The sequence below is a fragment of the Silene latifolia genome, unplaced genomic scaffold, assembly GCF_048544455.1.
Source record: "Silene latifolia isolate original U9 population unplaced genomic scaffold, ASM4854445v1 scaffold_167, whole genome shotgun sequence".
NCBI lineage: Eukaryota > Viridiplantae > Streptophyta > Magnoliopsida > Caryophyllales > Caryophyllaceae > Silene > Silene latifolia.
The window spans coordinates 488,649-506,935 of record NW_027413146.1 but is presented as its reverse complement, the minus strand read 5'-3'; the positions used below and the strand labels follow the sequence as shown (position 1 = coordinate 506,935).

At 34.9% G+C, this 18,287-nt stretch overlaps 2 protein-coding genes across 2 annotated transcripts; both read right to left on the bottom strand.

The window, feature by feature from the left end:
• Positions 1–1,147: 1,147 nt before the first annotated feature.
• Positions 1,148–5,751, bottom strand: LOC141638045 (methyltransferase-like protein 2). Its single transcript, XM_074447494.1, has 10 exons — positions 5,343–5,751; positions 4,931–5,168; positions 3,980–4,119; positions 3,785–3,818; positions 3,431–3,506; positions 2,627–2,804; positions 2,396–2,485; positions 2,219–2,315; positions 1,858–2,000; positions 1,148–1,762 (listed from the first exon to the last, which is right to left on the bottom strand). The coding sequence occupies exons 1-10, from the start codon at positions 5,697–5,699 to the stop codon at positions 1,751–1,753; spliced, it is 1,365 nt and encodes a 454-aa protein (XP_074303595.1). The 5' UTR covers positions 5,700–5,751; the 3' UTR covers positions 1,148–1,750.
• Positions 5,752–6,068: 317 nt separating this feature from the next.
• On the bottom strand, positions 6,069–12,436 carry LOC141638043 (protein STRUBBELIG-RECEPTOR FAMILY 6-like). The gene is made up of 16 exons (XM_074447492.1): positions 12,004–12,436; positions 10,821–10,953; positions 10,644–10,715; positions 10,481–10,546; positions 10,245–10,316; positions 10,086–10,157; positions 9,813–9,884; positions 9,644–9,709; positions 9,496–9,558; positions 9,118–9,401; positions 8,419–8,702; positions 7,810–8,078; positions 7,473–7,605; positions 7,049–7,173; positions 6,802–6,958; positions 6,069–6,421 (listed from the first exon to the last, which is right to left on the bottom strand). Exons 1-16 carry the CDS (start codon positions 12,089–12,091, stop codon positions 6,278–6,280), a joined length of 2,100 nt encoding a protein of 699 aa, XP_074303593.1. The 5' UTR covers positions 12,092–12,436; the 3' UTR covers positions 6,069–6,277.
• Between the last annotated feature and the right edge of the window lie 5,851 nt (positions 12,437–18,287).

Sequence of the window (18,287 nt, the reverse complement as noted above, 5' to 3'; positions counted from 1 at the left end):
ATTATTGTTACTTTCACTTACGTCTCTATACATCTAATAAACTTTAAAGTTTAATAAAATTGCATGAATTTTAAATTTAATATACAATTTTATGATAATAATAATTAATACCATAAGTGTGCATGTTTATACTAATTAATTATTTTATTTTAAGGAAATTGACATCTTCTAGTGTTCTATAAATATTTAGGAAAATTACCATGCATCTTCTCTCTTTTAGTCTCCTTGAAATTAACCATTTTAATTAATTATTTTATTTTAAGGAAATTGACCATCTTAATTAATTATTTTATTTTAAGGAAATTGACCATGTTTAGGAAAATTATCAAGCTTCTATATAATTTAATTTTAGCCCACACTATATAATATTTGCATTGAGATCCCTTAATCGGGTCCATCACACGGTGCTATTGATTTAAAACTATATAGTATAATTAATTTGTATAACTTTCTTTAATTACATTGAAGTCCCTTGGTTTCTGGAATTAATATATAGTATTGATTGATTGATATCCGTTTTAAATTAAAAAAAAAAAAAAAAGGTAAAAATATATCACTTCAAGTCCCTAATGGTAAAACGGATATGTCTCTCCTAGGTGAGACTAACTAATTTTATTGAATTAGCCTCGTACTTTTTGGTCGGCCAACAAGGCCAATTCAATAATAAATTGAATAAACTGCAGGAAGTATTGTTATTTTAAAAACTTCCAAAAACTAGTTATTCTTTATAGAAATTATTATCCCCTCTCAAATAAATAGAAATAGGCCACCTTACACAAATTGTGTAAAACTTTATTGTGTAATGCCACCTTACTCGAGAAATTGTACCGAAACTATTAAAAAGTCAAAGTTGATTTTAAAATTGTATTTGAGGGATCTATACATTATGGCATCCTCAATCACTGGATTCTAGCCTTTTGGACAAAAAAATATATTAGAAAGTCAACTCTCCTTTTACCCAAACTTTTTCAATAAAAGAGAATTTATTTCAAATTCTTGCATTCTCACTCAGTTAAAACTTGGCTGCCATGTTGATGGGTTCGACTCCCGCGTTAACATCAAAGTTCTCATAGCCAAGAACCGTGTTCAGGTAGGAGCACCATCAAAGTTCTAGAAATATATAGCAGTGCAACATTATTTTCCCAGGCAAAAATTTTAAGAGCTTTTGATTTCACTTCAATTAACATGAAAGCACCAATGATATAGTGAAAACAACGAGTTTAGCGCGGGGAAACAGAAAAAGAAAAGGGATAGAAAACAAGAAGAAAATAAATCATGTACTGTTATTTTAAGCGCAGACCTGAAACACTAGAGTCTAGACTGTGCCCTTCTGGCAGCCTGAGTAATTGAACCCAATGGTGGAGTTCAGTCTTCCAGAAGTGAGGACACAACTTCAACTTTCAAAATCCTTACAGACCAGGAACTGTGTGAGAGACGCGGTGTGACCTCCTTGCGCGCCTCTGCCCCACTCCATAGGTCAGAGAATACTGACTGCCAGGGATCTTTGTGAAAATGGGGTTTTGAATGCAGTGATTTATCAACGAAATCTGCTAACTAGTGGCGATCATTTGATTCCATACGCTGACATAAACAGCGCTTGTACTGAAGCTGGTATGTATGCAATTCAAGCTCGGAAGAAGGCAGTAAAAGGATTTTCTAGATGCAGTCAACAAAATCATGAAAGAGTACCACTCCCAAGTACATGTTCCGTAACTGACTTTGTATCTCTTTGCTAACAATCTGCTGTGAATCAGTCAATGTGCTGTGATGGTGTTCAACAATCCGAGTCAACAATCAACATAAATGCTTGTTGGGAAAAGGCATACTTGCATAGTGATATCTTCAGAATGTACATACCTTTGTTTGTTGAGAAAAGTATCTCGCTTCTTGAAAGTGAAGGGGTTCATTGCCCCAAGATGTCCATCCGGCCGACATTTCTCTAGCAAAAAGCTCGATGCATCGAGCAGGCCTTGGTCCTGGAACATACTCCAGCAGCAAATCTGACATATTTTCAAGGGAAAGAATTTATATGATCACACCCAAGTCAAAGTTGAGGATTGTTTATCAATCAAAAGTAATGAAGGCTCAAGACTGGATATGAAGAGACTGTTGGATATGAAGAGACTGTAATTGGTTTTGAAGAAACGTCTACTGAGGGACAATGAATCCAGAAAATAACTAAGATTTATAGAATGAAAAAGTTAAAAGATTGAAGTACCTCCCACTGGTGGCTTTCTTGAGTAGTCGCCTGGAACGCTGATCATAACTTGATCATCCTTCAATGCCTTTTTCAACAATATCTCAGAATTGGAATCCTGTAACAAATCCCTCAGACTAGGCTAAAACTGAGAAATTAAAACACGATTAAAAGGTGAAGGATAAAGGAAAAAATTACTTGTTTGCCAGTGTAGCCAATGAGAAGGCATTCGTAAGGCCTGTGATGAAAGAGGTCAAGATCACAAATCAAGGACCCATCAGCTTTAACCTGCAATATAAGACATATTTTTAACATCAAGCATTGATGTTCCCAATAAAAAAATGCCAACCTACCAGTGAAATGCGTTAAAGGAAATCGAGCAGAGTGGGATGGAATTGGGCGGATAAGTAACAACTAACAAGCACATACCTTCAGCCAATATAATGTAGCAGCATATGTAACTCCCCAAGCCGGAAATAATTCGTTCTCAACAAAATTCCGCAACTTCTCTCTGTTTGTAACCCATAAGGCTACAAGAGCTCCATTCGTATGAGCAAATTTCCTGATAGGAATGGACAAGAAGTACCGGTTTGGCAACGTAGAGTACCTACAAGAACAACGTAGCGGATAAGCAAAAAATATCTATAATGTTTAAGAGTATACCAGACAGCTTTAGATACAGTTCATGAATAATCTGTATAAGCCAACAGCAGTACCCCAAAGCCAACTCTATGTTGAAAACAGGAGAAATCGCTTTTGTATTTACATAAAGAACTGCATTAGCCGACTATGGCCTTACAATATAAGAAGTGTGGTCGTGGAATAGTACAATGTTTTGGTGTCATTTAGCTTGATTCCATTATATTCCAAATCCAATACACAGTCTTTGACTCTTTGGCTCCATTAGAAATAAAAAAGGTGTTTAGTCATTGTCATAAAACAGAACTATGACAGGAGAGCATTTTTACACGCTACATCGCTTTGTCTGCCATATAAGGAGAGTGATACAGAGTGACAAGTGAGAACGCAAGATCCAAATAATTGTGTAACTGTAGTTCTCAGGATTGAACAAAACAAATACGTAGTACAGTAGTAGTTGCTAGTTACTACCATGCCAGATTTCTGTAGAGAACCACAACACTAGGCAACAACATTTTGTAACAGCCTAACAGGTGTAACAAGTTGAATCAGGAGAGACTGGGAATGGAGAGCGAAGAAAGAAATCACACGTACGCTGACTTCTGATAGACACTTCTGTTTTCCCAAGGCGGATCAACCACTATAAAATTGAATCCACAATCTGCATCAGCTGTGATGTCCACCAAATTCAGGAAGAGAGAGAAAGTATCAGAATGTTGCATATTCACACTAGCTGACGAAATAGAGGCCTCACTTTATAATCACGGATAAGGAAGAATGCACTGATAATTACGAGTAGAAAAAGGTCAACACTGACATGATTCAGCTTTCCGTGCCAATAAAGATGGAAGTTCCGGCATGATGATATTATGCTCTAGACTAAAACTAATGCTGAACTACATGCGTAATGAAACTTTATGCAGAGAAGGAATTTCATCACACCCATACCAGGAACAAGGTTGTGTATCCGCCCCAGGTCAGACTTTGACATGGATAAAAGAGGAAGAAAAGTATAAGTAAGCAATTATCAAAATTAACATAGGACTTTAGACTTAGCATAGACTTTAATGAGATGAGACACCAAGAATGTTAAGTATGGTAACATAGCTAACATTACTTATTCTAAAGAGGCAAACAGCTTACCATGTAAAAACAGCTCCTCTTTGGTAAAACGTACTCAAGAGTCAAGAATTCAGCCACCGCATCATTATCAGTCTCATTGGAGTTTAAGTTATTGAACAATGGGAGTAACCTTGGATCATAATGTCGATCAGTTGTGGAATCTGCAGACCAAGCAACTCATAAGAAGCTTCCAAGACATGGCAGTGTCGTACCTCTGCTAAAGAGTGACACTGATTTTTGAGAAAATTGACTTATGGCAACTACAAGAAAAATTAGGCTAACATAGATGGATGTAATGACGTATACACTGCCACTACCACGTCAAAAATAACCAACTTCAAGCTCAAGTAAAAAGATGCCACAAGTCATCTTCCACGTCGGTTAATTTTAATTTTTAAAGACAATAACAGTGACATTGACAATAATAGCTTTTCATGATATCATAACTTCTGATCTTTACTTCTGATTTTTAACAATTCTTTACAAGTACGTACAATTACAGCTTTTTTCTAAGGGCGAATTGGGTTTTGATTCTTTGATCACAGCTTTGCAATACATATATACAGTAATAAAAGGCTCTATAACGAAATACAAACTTTGTAGCTCATGAGTCAGGATGAAAGGTAGGGCAACATAAGTTTAGCGATTTCTTAGCACATTGTGGACTCAGACTATTGCAAGACTGAAAGCTATTGTACATCATCAGCTACCGATCAAATAACATATTTCCAAAAGCAATAGTAAATCAGACTTTGTTCATCAGAGCCTGTCATCATTCTCATCACCGAAGGTATTTTAGCAGAATTTTCATAGTTCCTTCACTAAAAATGAAAACATGTATCGTGCTTAAGCATTAACTAACAGTCAAATTTTTAGCTCAAAGGCATTCAACAGCTATTTTGCACAACCAGCTAAACTAACCAAAACAACAAAAGCAAGGCAAATGAAAAGTCAAAATCAAAACAAACTAACCTCCATCTTCTTCAATCTCCTTACTAGCCTCGTTAAACCGAAGAGCGATTTCATAAAATTGAGCTTGCCAAACCTTTCCAAGCTCGACAAGCGAGAGCTCTTCCTTAACTTCCTCAGAATTCAAGTCTATACAACGTTGCCAACCCTCAGGTTCACAATTAAGCTCACAAATCACATCCAACACTTCCTTAGCTAGTAATAATTCTTCATGTGCCTTAACTAGTATTGGCCTAATTTCCTTCAAACAAAAACAACCCAAACTTAAACATCAAACATCAACAAAATATACCAAAGATTGTAACTTTAATAAGCAGCAAACAACCCAGAAATGAAAATGCATTACAAATAAATAGAAACTCAAATTAAACCCTAAAAACTCAAAATTAGAGACGAAATTGATCAGAAATTATACCTGGTGACGTTGATCAGCAAGTAATTCTTTCTCATTAAGACCAACACATTGCTTCTTGTTCTTATTCTTATTGTTTTTCTTTTGATTCCTCTTTCTTTTGGTATTTTTCTTAAGAAACCCAGAATTTGAATCTTCCCCAATTTGTTCTTGTTCTTGTTCATGTTGTTGTTGTGGTTTGTTAATGGAGGAATTGGAATTGAAAAATCGGGAGTAATAAGAAGAAGGAGAAACCCTAAATTGAGAGTAGTTATTGTTGAGGATTCGAACAGGGTCTATGAAGGTTGTGTTTGAATTTGGGAATTTGTAAATTCCAGATTTCAGGAAATTAGTGAGATTGCTCTTCTCTTCCCCCGCCATTGTTGCTCCCTTCTTTTCGATTTAATTTCAGTTTACTTCGGTTTACCTTTATATGTACTCGTTGAGTTCAATTTAACTCATATCAGTTCAGTTTAGTTCGGTGGATACATATTAGGGCCGAACAAGTCGGCTTAAGTAGAGCTCGGGTTCTGCAAATTGTGTTGCCACTGAAACACGTCGTTGAGTTGGGTCGAGTACAAGTCGTTCCGACTGAATTTTTAGGGTCATTTCAGTACATGTCTACAATGATGTTCGAAAAATTCAGTACAGAAACTATTGTAGTGTCGTAGTGACTCTTTACGACCACAAAAAGAGACGACAAAAACGTAACATTAGAGGATGATTTGTGAGCTAGTAAACGAAGACGAATGGTCACGGAAGAGGGTGCATAATTGCATATATACATTATACAACAGAGGTGGTAATGTTACAAGTGGTAAAAGAGATGAAAGAAAAATAAGGGAGGAGTTCGCCTCCCTCCAAGCACCTTGCTACGGAATAAGAAATGAAGATATGAAGTTGGAAAACGACTAATGAGGAAGAAACAAATATCACGTGTGATGGGCCGACAATGCCCTTTAATTGACACTATCGTTGGTATCTGAACTGTCAGCTGTTCGAGCACCATTTCCGACTGTTCTCTTGCTCATGTTTGCTCGTTGAACTAACCGGACTAGCGCTTGCACAACCTCTGACATTGGTGGTCGGAACTCTGGCTCAGGCTGTTCAAACAGAGACAAATTTACAACAGTGCGAAAAATAGAGTGCGCAAAAGAAGTAACTCTGATTCAAGGAAAAAAATTGTGACGGGTTTTACATCACGGTGAGTCTCTGATTCCACTAGAAAACGATTCAGTTTTCAGTGTATCAGTAATCCAGTTTAATTTATAATGTTCCTATTGGTATCTAACTACAACAGTAGTTAGACTGGAGAAAAAATGTGACGGGTTTGACTTCTTAAGTCGATGGGTTCATGAAAAAAGAAACGGGTGGAGAAATGGAGTGCAAGGTTCATGCAAATGCATATAAACCAGGAAGGTTAAGGTCTTAGTGTCTTGTTCTGAAACCAAGGAAACGGAATACATCAACCAGCGAGAAATACCTGGACACAAAGTGCAATAACATCAGCAAAGCGAGACAAAGACTTCACCGGGAATAGTCCTTCCAAAGCAGGATCCACCATTTTCGTTAAAGAATCGATGTCATGAAGCTGGGGTGTTGCCCACCGAACTAGAGATTGTTCAGTCCTTGTCCTTGAGCTGTATGCATTACAGCATTATCTTAGAAAATCATTATAAATTCCAAGTTGACTTCAATTTGTGCCGAGGGCATGAGTTTAGTCAGTTTACCTATCAAAAGGTTTCCGTCCAGTGAGAAGCTCTAACATGACCACACCGAAGCTAAAGACATCACTTTTTAGAGTATACTGACCAGAATCGGCAACTTCAGGTGCACATGTGTTGTGATTCATCACCTGCATACAACACAAACAAAAATCATTTAGTGGCAACCATGAAATTGCAGTTACCGCGCTACCTTTCCACAGAAAAAACTGTATACAGGTCTTATTTCTTAGCATCAATCCTTGTTATTAATAGCCAACATTTTACAGGAAATTGTACATACTGACCAATTTACATCAACAGGTATGAATGTGAAACATGATGATTGATCTTTATGGGAATTGGGAAACATAAAAGTATAAAACCCTTCATAGAGATAGGCCGATAGCTAACCGATATATTTCACCAAGCATAAGATTTACCATTTTACCTGATTCACATTTGGAAGGATAGTAGCTAGTCCACAATCGGATAGATGTGGATTCAGCTCTCCATCAAGTAATATGTTCTCCGACTTAAAATTCTGATGAACTACCGACGGTGAGCAAACTTCATGCATATACCTGGGAATTTCGTAACAACAAGCAGTTAACAACAAATAAACACTGAATTCCGTTTTGAGTCATATACATGCAATATTCCAAACATTGCATTTGTTGATTATCTTAATGCTCTGGCACTCAACTAAAAGTAGGACTAGAACAGTTAACAGTTAGAATCTTGTAGGCTTTTTTTTCATATGACAGTAAAATATCATCTTGACTTACTCAAGAGCACGTGCACTTCCCAAAGCAATATTGACACGAGTGTTCCAGGTCAGCAGTTCACTGTATTCATCTTCAAGATGTAAGAAGTCATGCAACGAGCCATTCTTGTGGAATTCGTAAATTAGCAAGTGTTGACCATGTTCTGAGCAATAACCAACAAGCTCAGTCACATTTGGATGATGTAACTGGGAGATACTGGCAACAACCTCGGTGAAATCTTCACTGTGGTTCGCAATCACGGATGAATCAATCTTTTTCACAGCCAGCACCTATCGGAATGGTAAATTTTAGAAATTAAAAACTTGATAGTTGATACGCATCCAGGCTTGAGAGAAGCATACAATTACTTGTTCACTCACATACAACAAATAAATCTTATTCCAAATCTTCCAAAAAATCATTTCTATTGGTCGCATTGACTTGTTCGATCCGTCGATTTATAATTTTTCACCTTCGTCTATACTTACAAACATCCATTTATATAGATTACCGGCCCATGTATGATGTGAATTTATCAAATTTGTAGGACTTTTGACTATATTGTAATTGATAAATTTTGAAAATTAACAAATGACTAGGTAAGCAAACAATGCAGGTGGCGACATTTACCTTCCCGTTTTCAAATTGAGCACGATAAACACGTCCGATAGACCCTTCTCCAATAAGATTCTCAGAGCTGAAACTGGCAGTAGCCATCTGCAAATCTGCTATTGAATATGATTTCACATTGCCAGGCACTGGTGTAGGCACCTTGGTCACAGTTGTCTTATTTGAGAAGTCCTCGTTATCAAATGATTTGTGGCGATCCAGTGGCGGTGGCTTAAGATTTATTGTGGCAACTGCATCAAGTGTGGTTGTGTTTATGGAGGATGATGAATGCACGGATTTCAATTCTGCAGAACACAAGGCCTTAGTGTCTTATGCTGTCAACTAAATCATTCTAATACTTAAACATCAGGTCAATAGGAAACAAAGGGAAACTAAGCTAAGTTGGACTAGTCACTACAAGAAAGAGTTTTGGGAATATAAACTATGTCGATACTCGACAGTGTTCTTTCGAATACTATTTATATACTCTATAGATCAAATCCATCAGTTATGACAAAGTTAGTTTCTCAGTTATCATCAAAAGAATGCAGTGAAGGAAACTGTAAGTCAACAGAAGTGGTTTATCTTCTCGATAAAATGACACAATAAATCTTGATAGTTCATCTAAAGAGGCAGAATTTACAAACATATTTCTGCACTTTCGATAATATGGAATGTTCATTGAGAGCAAAACCAGAAATGCCAAGAAAGCAGAATTACCATGCACATCATTTGAAGCAATTGTGACAAATGGCTTCTTAATGTCCATCTTCTCTATGTCGGGGGTTGGCCTCCGTGATTTTTTCTTAAATATGACAAAACCCACAATTGCTACAACCACAGCAATAGCCAAAATTATTCCAACTACAGCACCGGCACTTATACCAGATTTACTAGAGTTAGAACTCTGTGATGACTTTTTGTGGGTCGCAGACTTTTTAGGAGTGTGTGAACCAGGTGGAGCTGGCGGTGCAGGACCTTCACTCCATGAGTTACCACCTTTCCTGTCAAGGGATAATATTTCAGTATAAAGACAATGCACCATAGAAAGTATCAATAACACACAGATGGAGACATGGAGTGTCTCGAAATGCATACTGCAGATTTATGTTTTGCAATTGCCGTGGAATCCATCCAGTGAAATGGTTATTTGCAACATTCCTGCAAAAAAAAAAAAAAAAATCATGAAGAAATCATTTGTAGACAAGCGTAGTTAAAGTGATTATATAGACAAATAAATACTAACAAGGTCCGAAGAGGTAGGTCAGCAAGGACATCAATTGTGCCAGTGAACTGATTGTTCTCCAAATTTCTGCGCAATGTTAATAATTAATCTACAGGAAAAAAAAAATTATGAAAGCAGATGTCATAAGATGAAGAGAAATAGAGGGGAGTGACATGGAGAGAGCACTAACAAAGAGGTCAAACTTGTCAATGAACGCATGGATGATGATAGGTTCCCTGTAAGAGAGTTGCCAGAAAGATCCCTGAAACATCAACTATTAGTGAGTTATCCTCAAATTCATTTTTAAAGAAAAATACAGTCAAATCTTTTTTACATTTACGTGAAAATAAAATGCCTGAAAAATTAGAATCGTTTAAATATGAGTAAGTAGCAACATTATAATGCTGAAGCGATGGAACTAATAAAGACACACAAAAATTGGATAGATGGGAAGACATCTTACATTGATGATAGTGAAGGTAAGTCTGAAAAAACGACGCCGAGTTGTCCACTGAATTGATTATGGCTAAGGTCTCTATTCTCAAGCAGATAAACAAACATTAGTGCCGTTTCTTACAGATTTTAGTAAAGAGCAACATTGAATCAAAAGCAATTTACTTACAGTTGTTGTAATGATTTCATAGTAGAAATCGAATAGGGAACTGCTCCATTGAAATTACAACTAGCAAGATTTCTGCACAAGAAACAAAAGCCTAAGATCATAAACAGTAAATAGAAAACTAGATAAGTTGAATATAAAGACGAACAAGGAATAGAACTGAAACTACAGTGACAGAAGTCCTGTCATTAGAAAGTTAGATTGACTAGAACGTTAAGAGCCGGAATAAGAGAACATACAATCGCAGCACATTTAACGGAAGGTTATATGGTACAGTGCCTCCGAAATTATTGTGACTTATGTCGCTGCAAACAAAAGCACAAACGAGTATAAGAGTATTTATTAAAGCACAGTATCTGTGAACAAGTTGTGAGAATCATTGTAGATAACTAAGGATATTACAAGTCAGTCAGCGCGTCCATATTTTGAAGTGAATATCCTATTGAACCAGTAAGTCCAAGATTCGATATTTTTCTGCAAAAGATTATGAAACCAAAGGATGAGAATTTGACAGAATCGGTAGATGGCCGGGACCAAAAAAAACGAAAAGCAAATGTATAATGGTAAATGGATGGTTACATTTGTGTTACTCTTGAGCCTGAGCAAGTAATGCCTTTCCACAATTGACCACACGGATCACCAGCAGATGAAGTCCATCCAGTGAGTTGTGACGGAGAATTCATGCTGCTGTACATGATGTTAAGAGCAGAAACTGTGGAATGAAACATGAAAATTCATGTCAAATGTCACCATATATATACTTTATCACAGATGTGGGTACATTCAGATACTCCTGGTTCGATCCAGTATGACTTGAACTTGCTATACATCTGTTACTCGCAGATGCACAGAAACTCATTGATATTGTTATTTTTCCCTCCCGAATAGCCATTTGATTCTAGAAGCCACTACATAAATAATTCAACTCAAAGGAACTATGGAAGGCATCTCTAGGATTGCAAATTTGCAATTACACGAGCTCAGAAACTCGGTGGCCCCAAAAGTTAAATGAACATTACTATAGTGCAATTTAGCACGATTGTCAACATAACTTGCACAAAGCAGTTGAAAACCAGTCATATCATTCATCCCGCCAATCAAGGAATTACCCATTTCACTAACCCTCCGCAGGAAGATGCCAAACCAAATCAATGACTGAAAATGCACCATTGCTAAGAGGTGGTACACTGGTACTACTACTCATGATTAGTCATGAACAGGTTTCGGAACCCGTCTTCATCAATAATCCCCTTGAGCTACTACGGGTAAACTTACAATCCCCAACAACACAAAAAGATAAATGAAAAAAGCAAGTTGACACCAACTCCATGTCTTGAATCCAAAAGTGTCACCACCAAAAAAAACATGTATTCCATACGTTTGTTCAATATACGTGAGGTGTATTTTAATCAAACGTAAGAAATTGACTTGAACGGAGGGAGTACTCAAAAAGCAAAAAGGGTAACAAAAACCAAACTTTTACAGAAAACACCAAAATACAAACATTCAAAACAATGAATGTACGCATTGTCAGAAAGGAAACAAAACAAAAACAATGAACAAGCACCCAAAGTTCCATTCTTTGCACATAACCCACCAGCAAAAATGCAAAAATAACATCACCCACTTCACAATATGCAAAATTAATGTAAAACCAGCATACATTTATCTGCAAAAATCTTGAAAAAGAACACAAAAACCCAGAAATGCTACTTAAAATACTAAAGATAACAGTAAACAGTTAAAAAAATTAATTAATTACCATCTTTAGAATCAGTATCACCATTAATTGAGCTTAAACCCAACATTAAAATGCAGATTAACAGCAACATCCATAGCTTTATCATCATCTCTTGCGTTTTTTTGTTAATTAAATTTTCTTGATTATGTTTCTTTAATTTGGTTTTTGTAAAAGCATTTTAATTTGTGAGTGATAATTGAAATTTGAAGTAGAGGAGAATACACAGTAAAATTGTGAATATTGGTGCAAAAATGTCAGAAATGTTTGGGACTATTTATCTTTGTAAAGCTGGCATGCATGGTTAGACACTTAGACCAAAAGAATCCTACCCTCTCTATTTTCAATATTTTGTCTCTTTTTATGAACACCAAATCTCATTAAAGACGGACAATATCTGTCATAAGTTTGTGACGAATACCGTTTCCTCTCACAAAATAACCATTGAAAAGTGAGTGGGAAGCACATGAGGGTGCCCCATCTTATCCTTTTTCCCTTTTTATGAGAGATCACAAGTTTTGTGACGGAATTAGCCCGTCACAAGCAATAAGCAACACTAGCTGTTTTATGAATCATACTCGTACTATTTTGCTAATTTTTTTAATCGGATAATTCACGCGGTACCCCTGAAAGTGGCCAACTTTGCACAAAATACCCAAATTTTTGATAAAAAAACTTAAAGAGGCCATAACTCGTGTTTACGAACTCAGAAAGTGAATATTTTTTTTTTCAAATCGATCATCTTTCCGAGTACTACGATTTGAAAAAAAAGTTTGGCGAGTTTGGAACTCGTGACCAGGAGATATGCTCACTCAAAGTTTGTTCGGTCGGAAAAACTTTGACGCACAATAACTCCTAGTAGCGGAATCCAAATGCGACAATTTTTTTTTTCAAATTGTAGTACTCGGAAAGATAAGCGATTTGGAAAAAAAATTCGTCACTTTTGGAACTCGTAAACACGAGTTATGACCTCTTTAAGATTTTTGGATCAAAAATTTGAGTATTTCGTGCAAAGTGGCAAACCTTATGGGTACCGCGTGAATTATCCGTTTTTTAATTTGGTAAGAAATTCGGTGGGATATTTTTTAAAATTTTAATAATTTGTAGAATTGTAGTAATATTATTTACACCTGACAACTGATACGGTATTTTCAACCGCAAATCTTGCTTGTGACGGTGACAACCCATTTAATTTCTAACATTATTTAAATTGATATAAGTCTCACAAATTCGACCTAACCTGAGTGACCCGACTCGAACCCGAGCAACCTTGACCACACAAGACCCAAAATTACGACGCAAAAACGAACCGACTCGATGATGACCTGCAACAGTTCGACCCAACACCTTTGTAACACAACCTCAATAAGATGGGATGAGTACATTTGGCTCCATTATTTGGACTCACTTAAGCTCAAAAGTACAAGTTCTTGTTACTAAGTAGTTGGTGGAATCTTTTATAAACATATCAGAAGCTTCAACCTCTTATTTTCCCGATGTGGACAACTTAATCTCAATAACTTTTGGGGTGTTACATGACCCGTAACCCGAAAAACTCGATTAAGGCCGACTCGACCTGACCGCTGATCCGACCAAAAAATAACCCGAAATTGACCTGAAAGCTTACTCGAAAGTTGCCGATCCGAATGATAACCTGCCATTATCTCGAAGATATAACTTCGACATGAATGAAAAGACAAGAAATAAATCGACATTATAAAACAACTTTTTTATAAAGTATTTAAAATTAACTAACCTTATAACTTATAAGTTATAGCTTCGCTAAATAATGACCATAACTCGACTCAAACTGGTAAAATAATCGGAAAATATTGGCTTGATAATAAACTGTAGTACCAAATCAAGCAAAACCCGACTCAAACCAATGAAAACCCGACCCAAAGCCGACTAGACACGACAGATTTTCATAATTACCTGACCCGATAATGACCCGACAATGACCCGACTCAGAAATGAGCCTAATAATGACCCGACACTATGATGACTAGATCCAACCAAAACCTGACAGTCTGACACTGCCCGACCCGACAATGACCTGAACCTGACTCGAGTTAAGAATTAACACGAGTAACATGACCAAAATCCGACCCAGACATAATCATGACCCGAATCTAACATGACTCGACCCAACCCGAATGACCGCCATCTCTTCAAAGATAAGAATTTGTGACTTTTTAATACATGAGAGAGATTGAATGTTTATCTTTAGTTTCATTTTTCATTATAAGTGATAAATACGCTATAATACATTGTAACTTGATTTGCCGATTCGTTTTTTTAAACTACTTTACTTTTCAGTTACAAGCCTTTTTGTCATTTTGTGGACACCAAATTTTATATTTTTGGTATCTATATATTTTAAGGTGTTGATTTTCGTAGTACAAATTTTACTCATTGTAGTACGTTTTTACCAAATTACCCTTCTCATTTCACCCCTCATTTGTACTACATCAACCAAAAAAAAAAGAAATTCCTAGAAATCCCCTTCCCTACATTCTCTACCACAAACACTAACCCACCTCCGGCCACCCACCCACTCATCACCGGTCATTTACCTATCGACCGCCAACGACCTAATTCTTCCCCATCGACTCGTCGGCAACCCTAGCTTGCCTCTGCATCCAGACCACCTCCGCTCCCTTTCCCTTCACGCACCCTCTCCCCTCCGTCCACCAGCGACGTCAACGTCGTCCCTCCATGAGATCGCACCCCTTCCCTCCACCAGCGAACCAGTCACTCCCTCCCTGTCGCCACTCAACAACCAATGCCAACATAAAAACCCCAAAACCGATTAACAAAATCTTATAGAAAAAAAAAAGAATGTTAATTTGATCAATAATTTGCAACTAATGAATCAAATACATTTTTTACATTTAAATCATGGTATAATTGGATAAATTTGGTTAATTTGAGAGGTTGTATGATTGTGAATTTGAGAGAATTAGGTTAGTGTTTTTTTAGTAGGGGTATGCAAATGGAAAGTTATGTGCTAAATGTACTGAATTGAGTAAAATACGTACTGCGAAAATAAATTGCGTTATTTTATAATATCTTTAGTATTTTAGAGATAATTATCAGAAAAATGATGTGATAATATCTCAGGATACTCTAGAATATATCGTCTTGCCCTTCAAGCTACTGCAACTATAAATATAGAGGTTGTGTTTAAGGTTAGATGGGGCTTGGGGAGCAGATAGATAAAGTCTCAAAACGACCCTATCTTCCTACTACCAAATTGTAGGTAAGATGAAATAAGTCAAAAAAGACTCCATCATCTCTGTACGAGATTAAAGTCGATAAGACCTCCGTAGTATTATCAAAACCATAAATCTCTTAGAGATGGAATCAAGAGAGTTACGGAAATTGTAACCTTCAATCTTTTAATAATAAAACTCTTGTTTTCCATATTGTTTTCTTTCCTCTTTATTGTTTATTGTAGGTTTTAGAAAAAATTATGGTTTACATGCTCCAATGAAAAATTACAACACTTTGTAACTTATACGGATCCTATTTTATTACTTTCATTCAATAAAAAAATTTACTTTTTCTTTTTTATGGTTTACACGCTATATGGTTTGACAAAAGGTACAATGCTTTCAAACTGTCCTTGTTCACTCTCTCTCCAAAGTTGTCTACTTGCTTGAAATTTGTGTTACAAATATTGCACAAATACTATTGTAATGCTCTCTCCAATGGTTCATTTAAGCACAAATACTATCCTACAATCAGTTGTACAGTAATATTGTACAATTGCCTCAAACTTGTTGAGCTCTTACACAAAGTTGTTGAGGTATTTTACATGTTATTGAGCTATTTTATGAAATTATTGAGTTTAATAATTATTCTGTTAAACTCAGTAACTTTGTATCATAACTTGATAATTTTGTTAGTAGTAGAGCTCGATAATTTTATAACAAAGCTCAATTGCTCAACTACATTAAATAAGTTGTATATACAGCCAGTTGTATAATACATTAAAAAGTATTGTGGTGGTGTAAGATAATTGGAGAGAGGGAATGTATTATTGTGGGATAAGATGATTAAAATAAGTATTGTAGTGAGGTAAAATGATTAAAATAAGTATTGTTGTGGGGTAAGGTGATTAAAATAAGATAAAGTATGGGTATTGTGGGGTATTGTTGTGGGGTAGGTGATTAAAATAAGTATAAAACTTTACTAAATAAGGAAATGAGGAGAGTTATATGAATAGATGAAAAAGGAAAAGGGGAGAGTTAAAATGAATAGGAGGGAGTACTAGTTTAGACCTCATGCAATAAATGCACGGTATATAGAGTTTTTTATAATGACTTATATAATAATGGTATATCTCATTAATTGTTCATATTTCTCGTTATTTTATTTTGTTTTGAGAAAAAAAAGTTGTAACTGGTAATTAATCAAGAGCATTGAGTAATGTGGTGAAATATATTTTAAACAAAATATTTTTTTACCACAAAGCTAATGATTTTAATTTTTAAATTCTCTATTTTTTTCGTCACGAAAGTAATAGTAGCGATTTACTGTTTTGTTTTTTTACGTAGTATGGGTCAGGTCATTCTTAAATAATAGTATTAATAAAAATTTTAGCAATTTATAGTTTTATATAAAATTTATTTATGTTTTAATTAAGAGATTATAGTTTAGAATTTAGTGAAAATAATATAATTTGATAAAAAAATAATTTTAATGAAATAAAATATAATTGTTAGTTTCCTTACTTCGTAAATAGACTTAGTTGAATTATTTTCCTTATTTGAGAAGATGATTTTTGGAAGAAATTTTTTTAAATAATCCATCTATTCTTGTAGTAGATAGAGGATTGGAGATGAAATAATTAGATTTAGCTTGTAAATATTCGGTCAGGATTCTCTCAATTACTTGAAAAGAAATGGACTCCATTACTTTAATTTCGAACGGTTTAGATTAAATCTTAGGACGATCTAGTGGTTGTAATTATTTCATAAAAGTAACGTTTTAATTAATGGAGATAAAAAATATATTAGAATAAGAGTATACTAGTATTGGTGCCCGGCTTCGCCCGGGCTACCTCTACTTACCATTAATTTTTTTTTTCATTAAATAAAATTACTTAAAGTTGCATAACCCATAAATTTATCATTAATATATTTTTTTGTGACATATCCTAAAATTACGATGAAATAAATTTTGAGACAAATTCAATAATCCCGCTATTAATATTTTACTCTTATTAATGAAACAATAGTAATAACATTTCACTACTTGCCCATAATCATTGTTACTTTCACTACTCCCGCCGTAATTATTGTTACCATCACTACTGCCGCATTAATATTGATAATTTCACTACTCTCGCCGTAATTATTGTTACTTTCACTATTGCCGCATTAATATTGATTATTTCACTACTCCCGTTGTTGTTTCTATTACTTTCACTAATCTCTCTGATAATATTGTTACTTTTACTATTCAAATGAGTGATTACTATCATATAACTATATCCAATATTACTACAATTCTTTCTTTACTCACGAAATTACTTTTACTAAGTATGTAATTTTAAGAGGATTCTATATTTATATAAATATATTACATATATGCACCAAATCAAATCGAAACAATTATGCAATATTATATATTATGAAATCTAACTTGAATTATTTTTAACCTACTTATATTATATTTTTGTATGTTAAATAATTAACATCTTTATACATCTAATAACCTATAAAGTTTAATAAAATTACATAGATTTTGAATTTAATATATAATTTTATGATGATAATAATTAATAGCATAAGTGTACATGTTTATACTAATTAATTATTTTATTTTAAGGAAATTGACCATCTTCTAGTCTTCTATAAATATTTAGGAAAATTACCATGCATCTTCTTTCTTTTAGTCTCTTTGAAATTGACCATCTTAATTAATTATTTTATTTTAAGGAAATTGACCATGTTTTAGTCTCTTACAAATGTTTAGGAAAATTACCAAGCTTCTATATAATTTAATTTTAACCCAAACTATATAATATTTACATTGAAATCCCTTAATCGGGTCCATCACACGGTGCTGCTGATTTAAAACTATACTCCCTCCTATTCACTATATTCTTCCCCTTTTCTTTTTGCACAAGGAATAAGAAATCGATTTTGGACCACACAAAATACACTATCTCACATGTAATTTAATTTGGACCACACAAATCAACCCAAAAAAGGAAATAGGGAAGAAAACCCGAATAATCCGAATAAGGAAATAGGGAAGAAAATGGTGAATAGGAGGGAGTATATTATAATTAATTT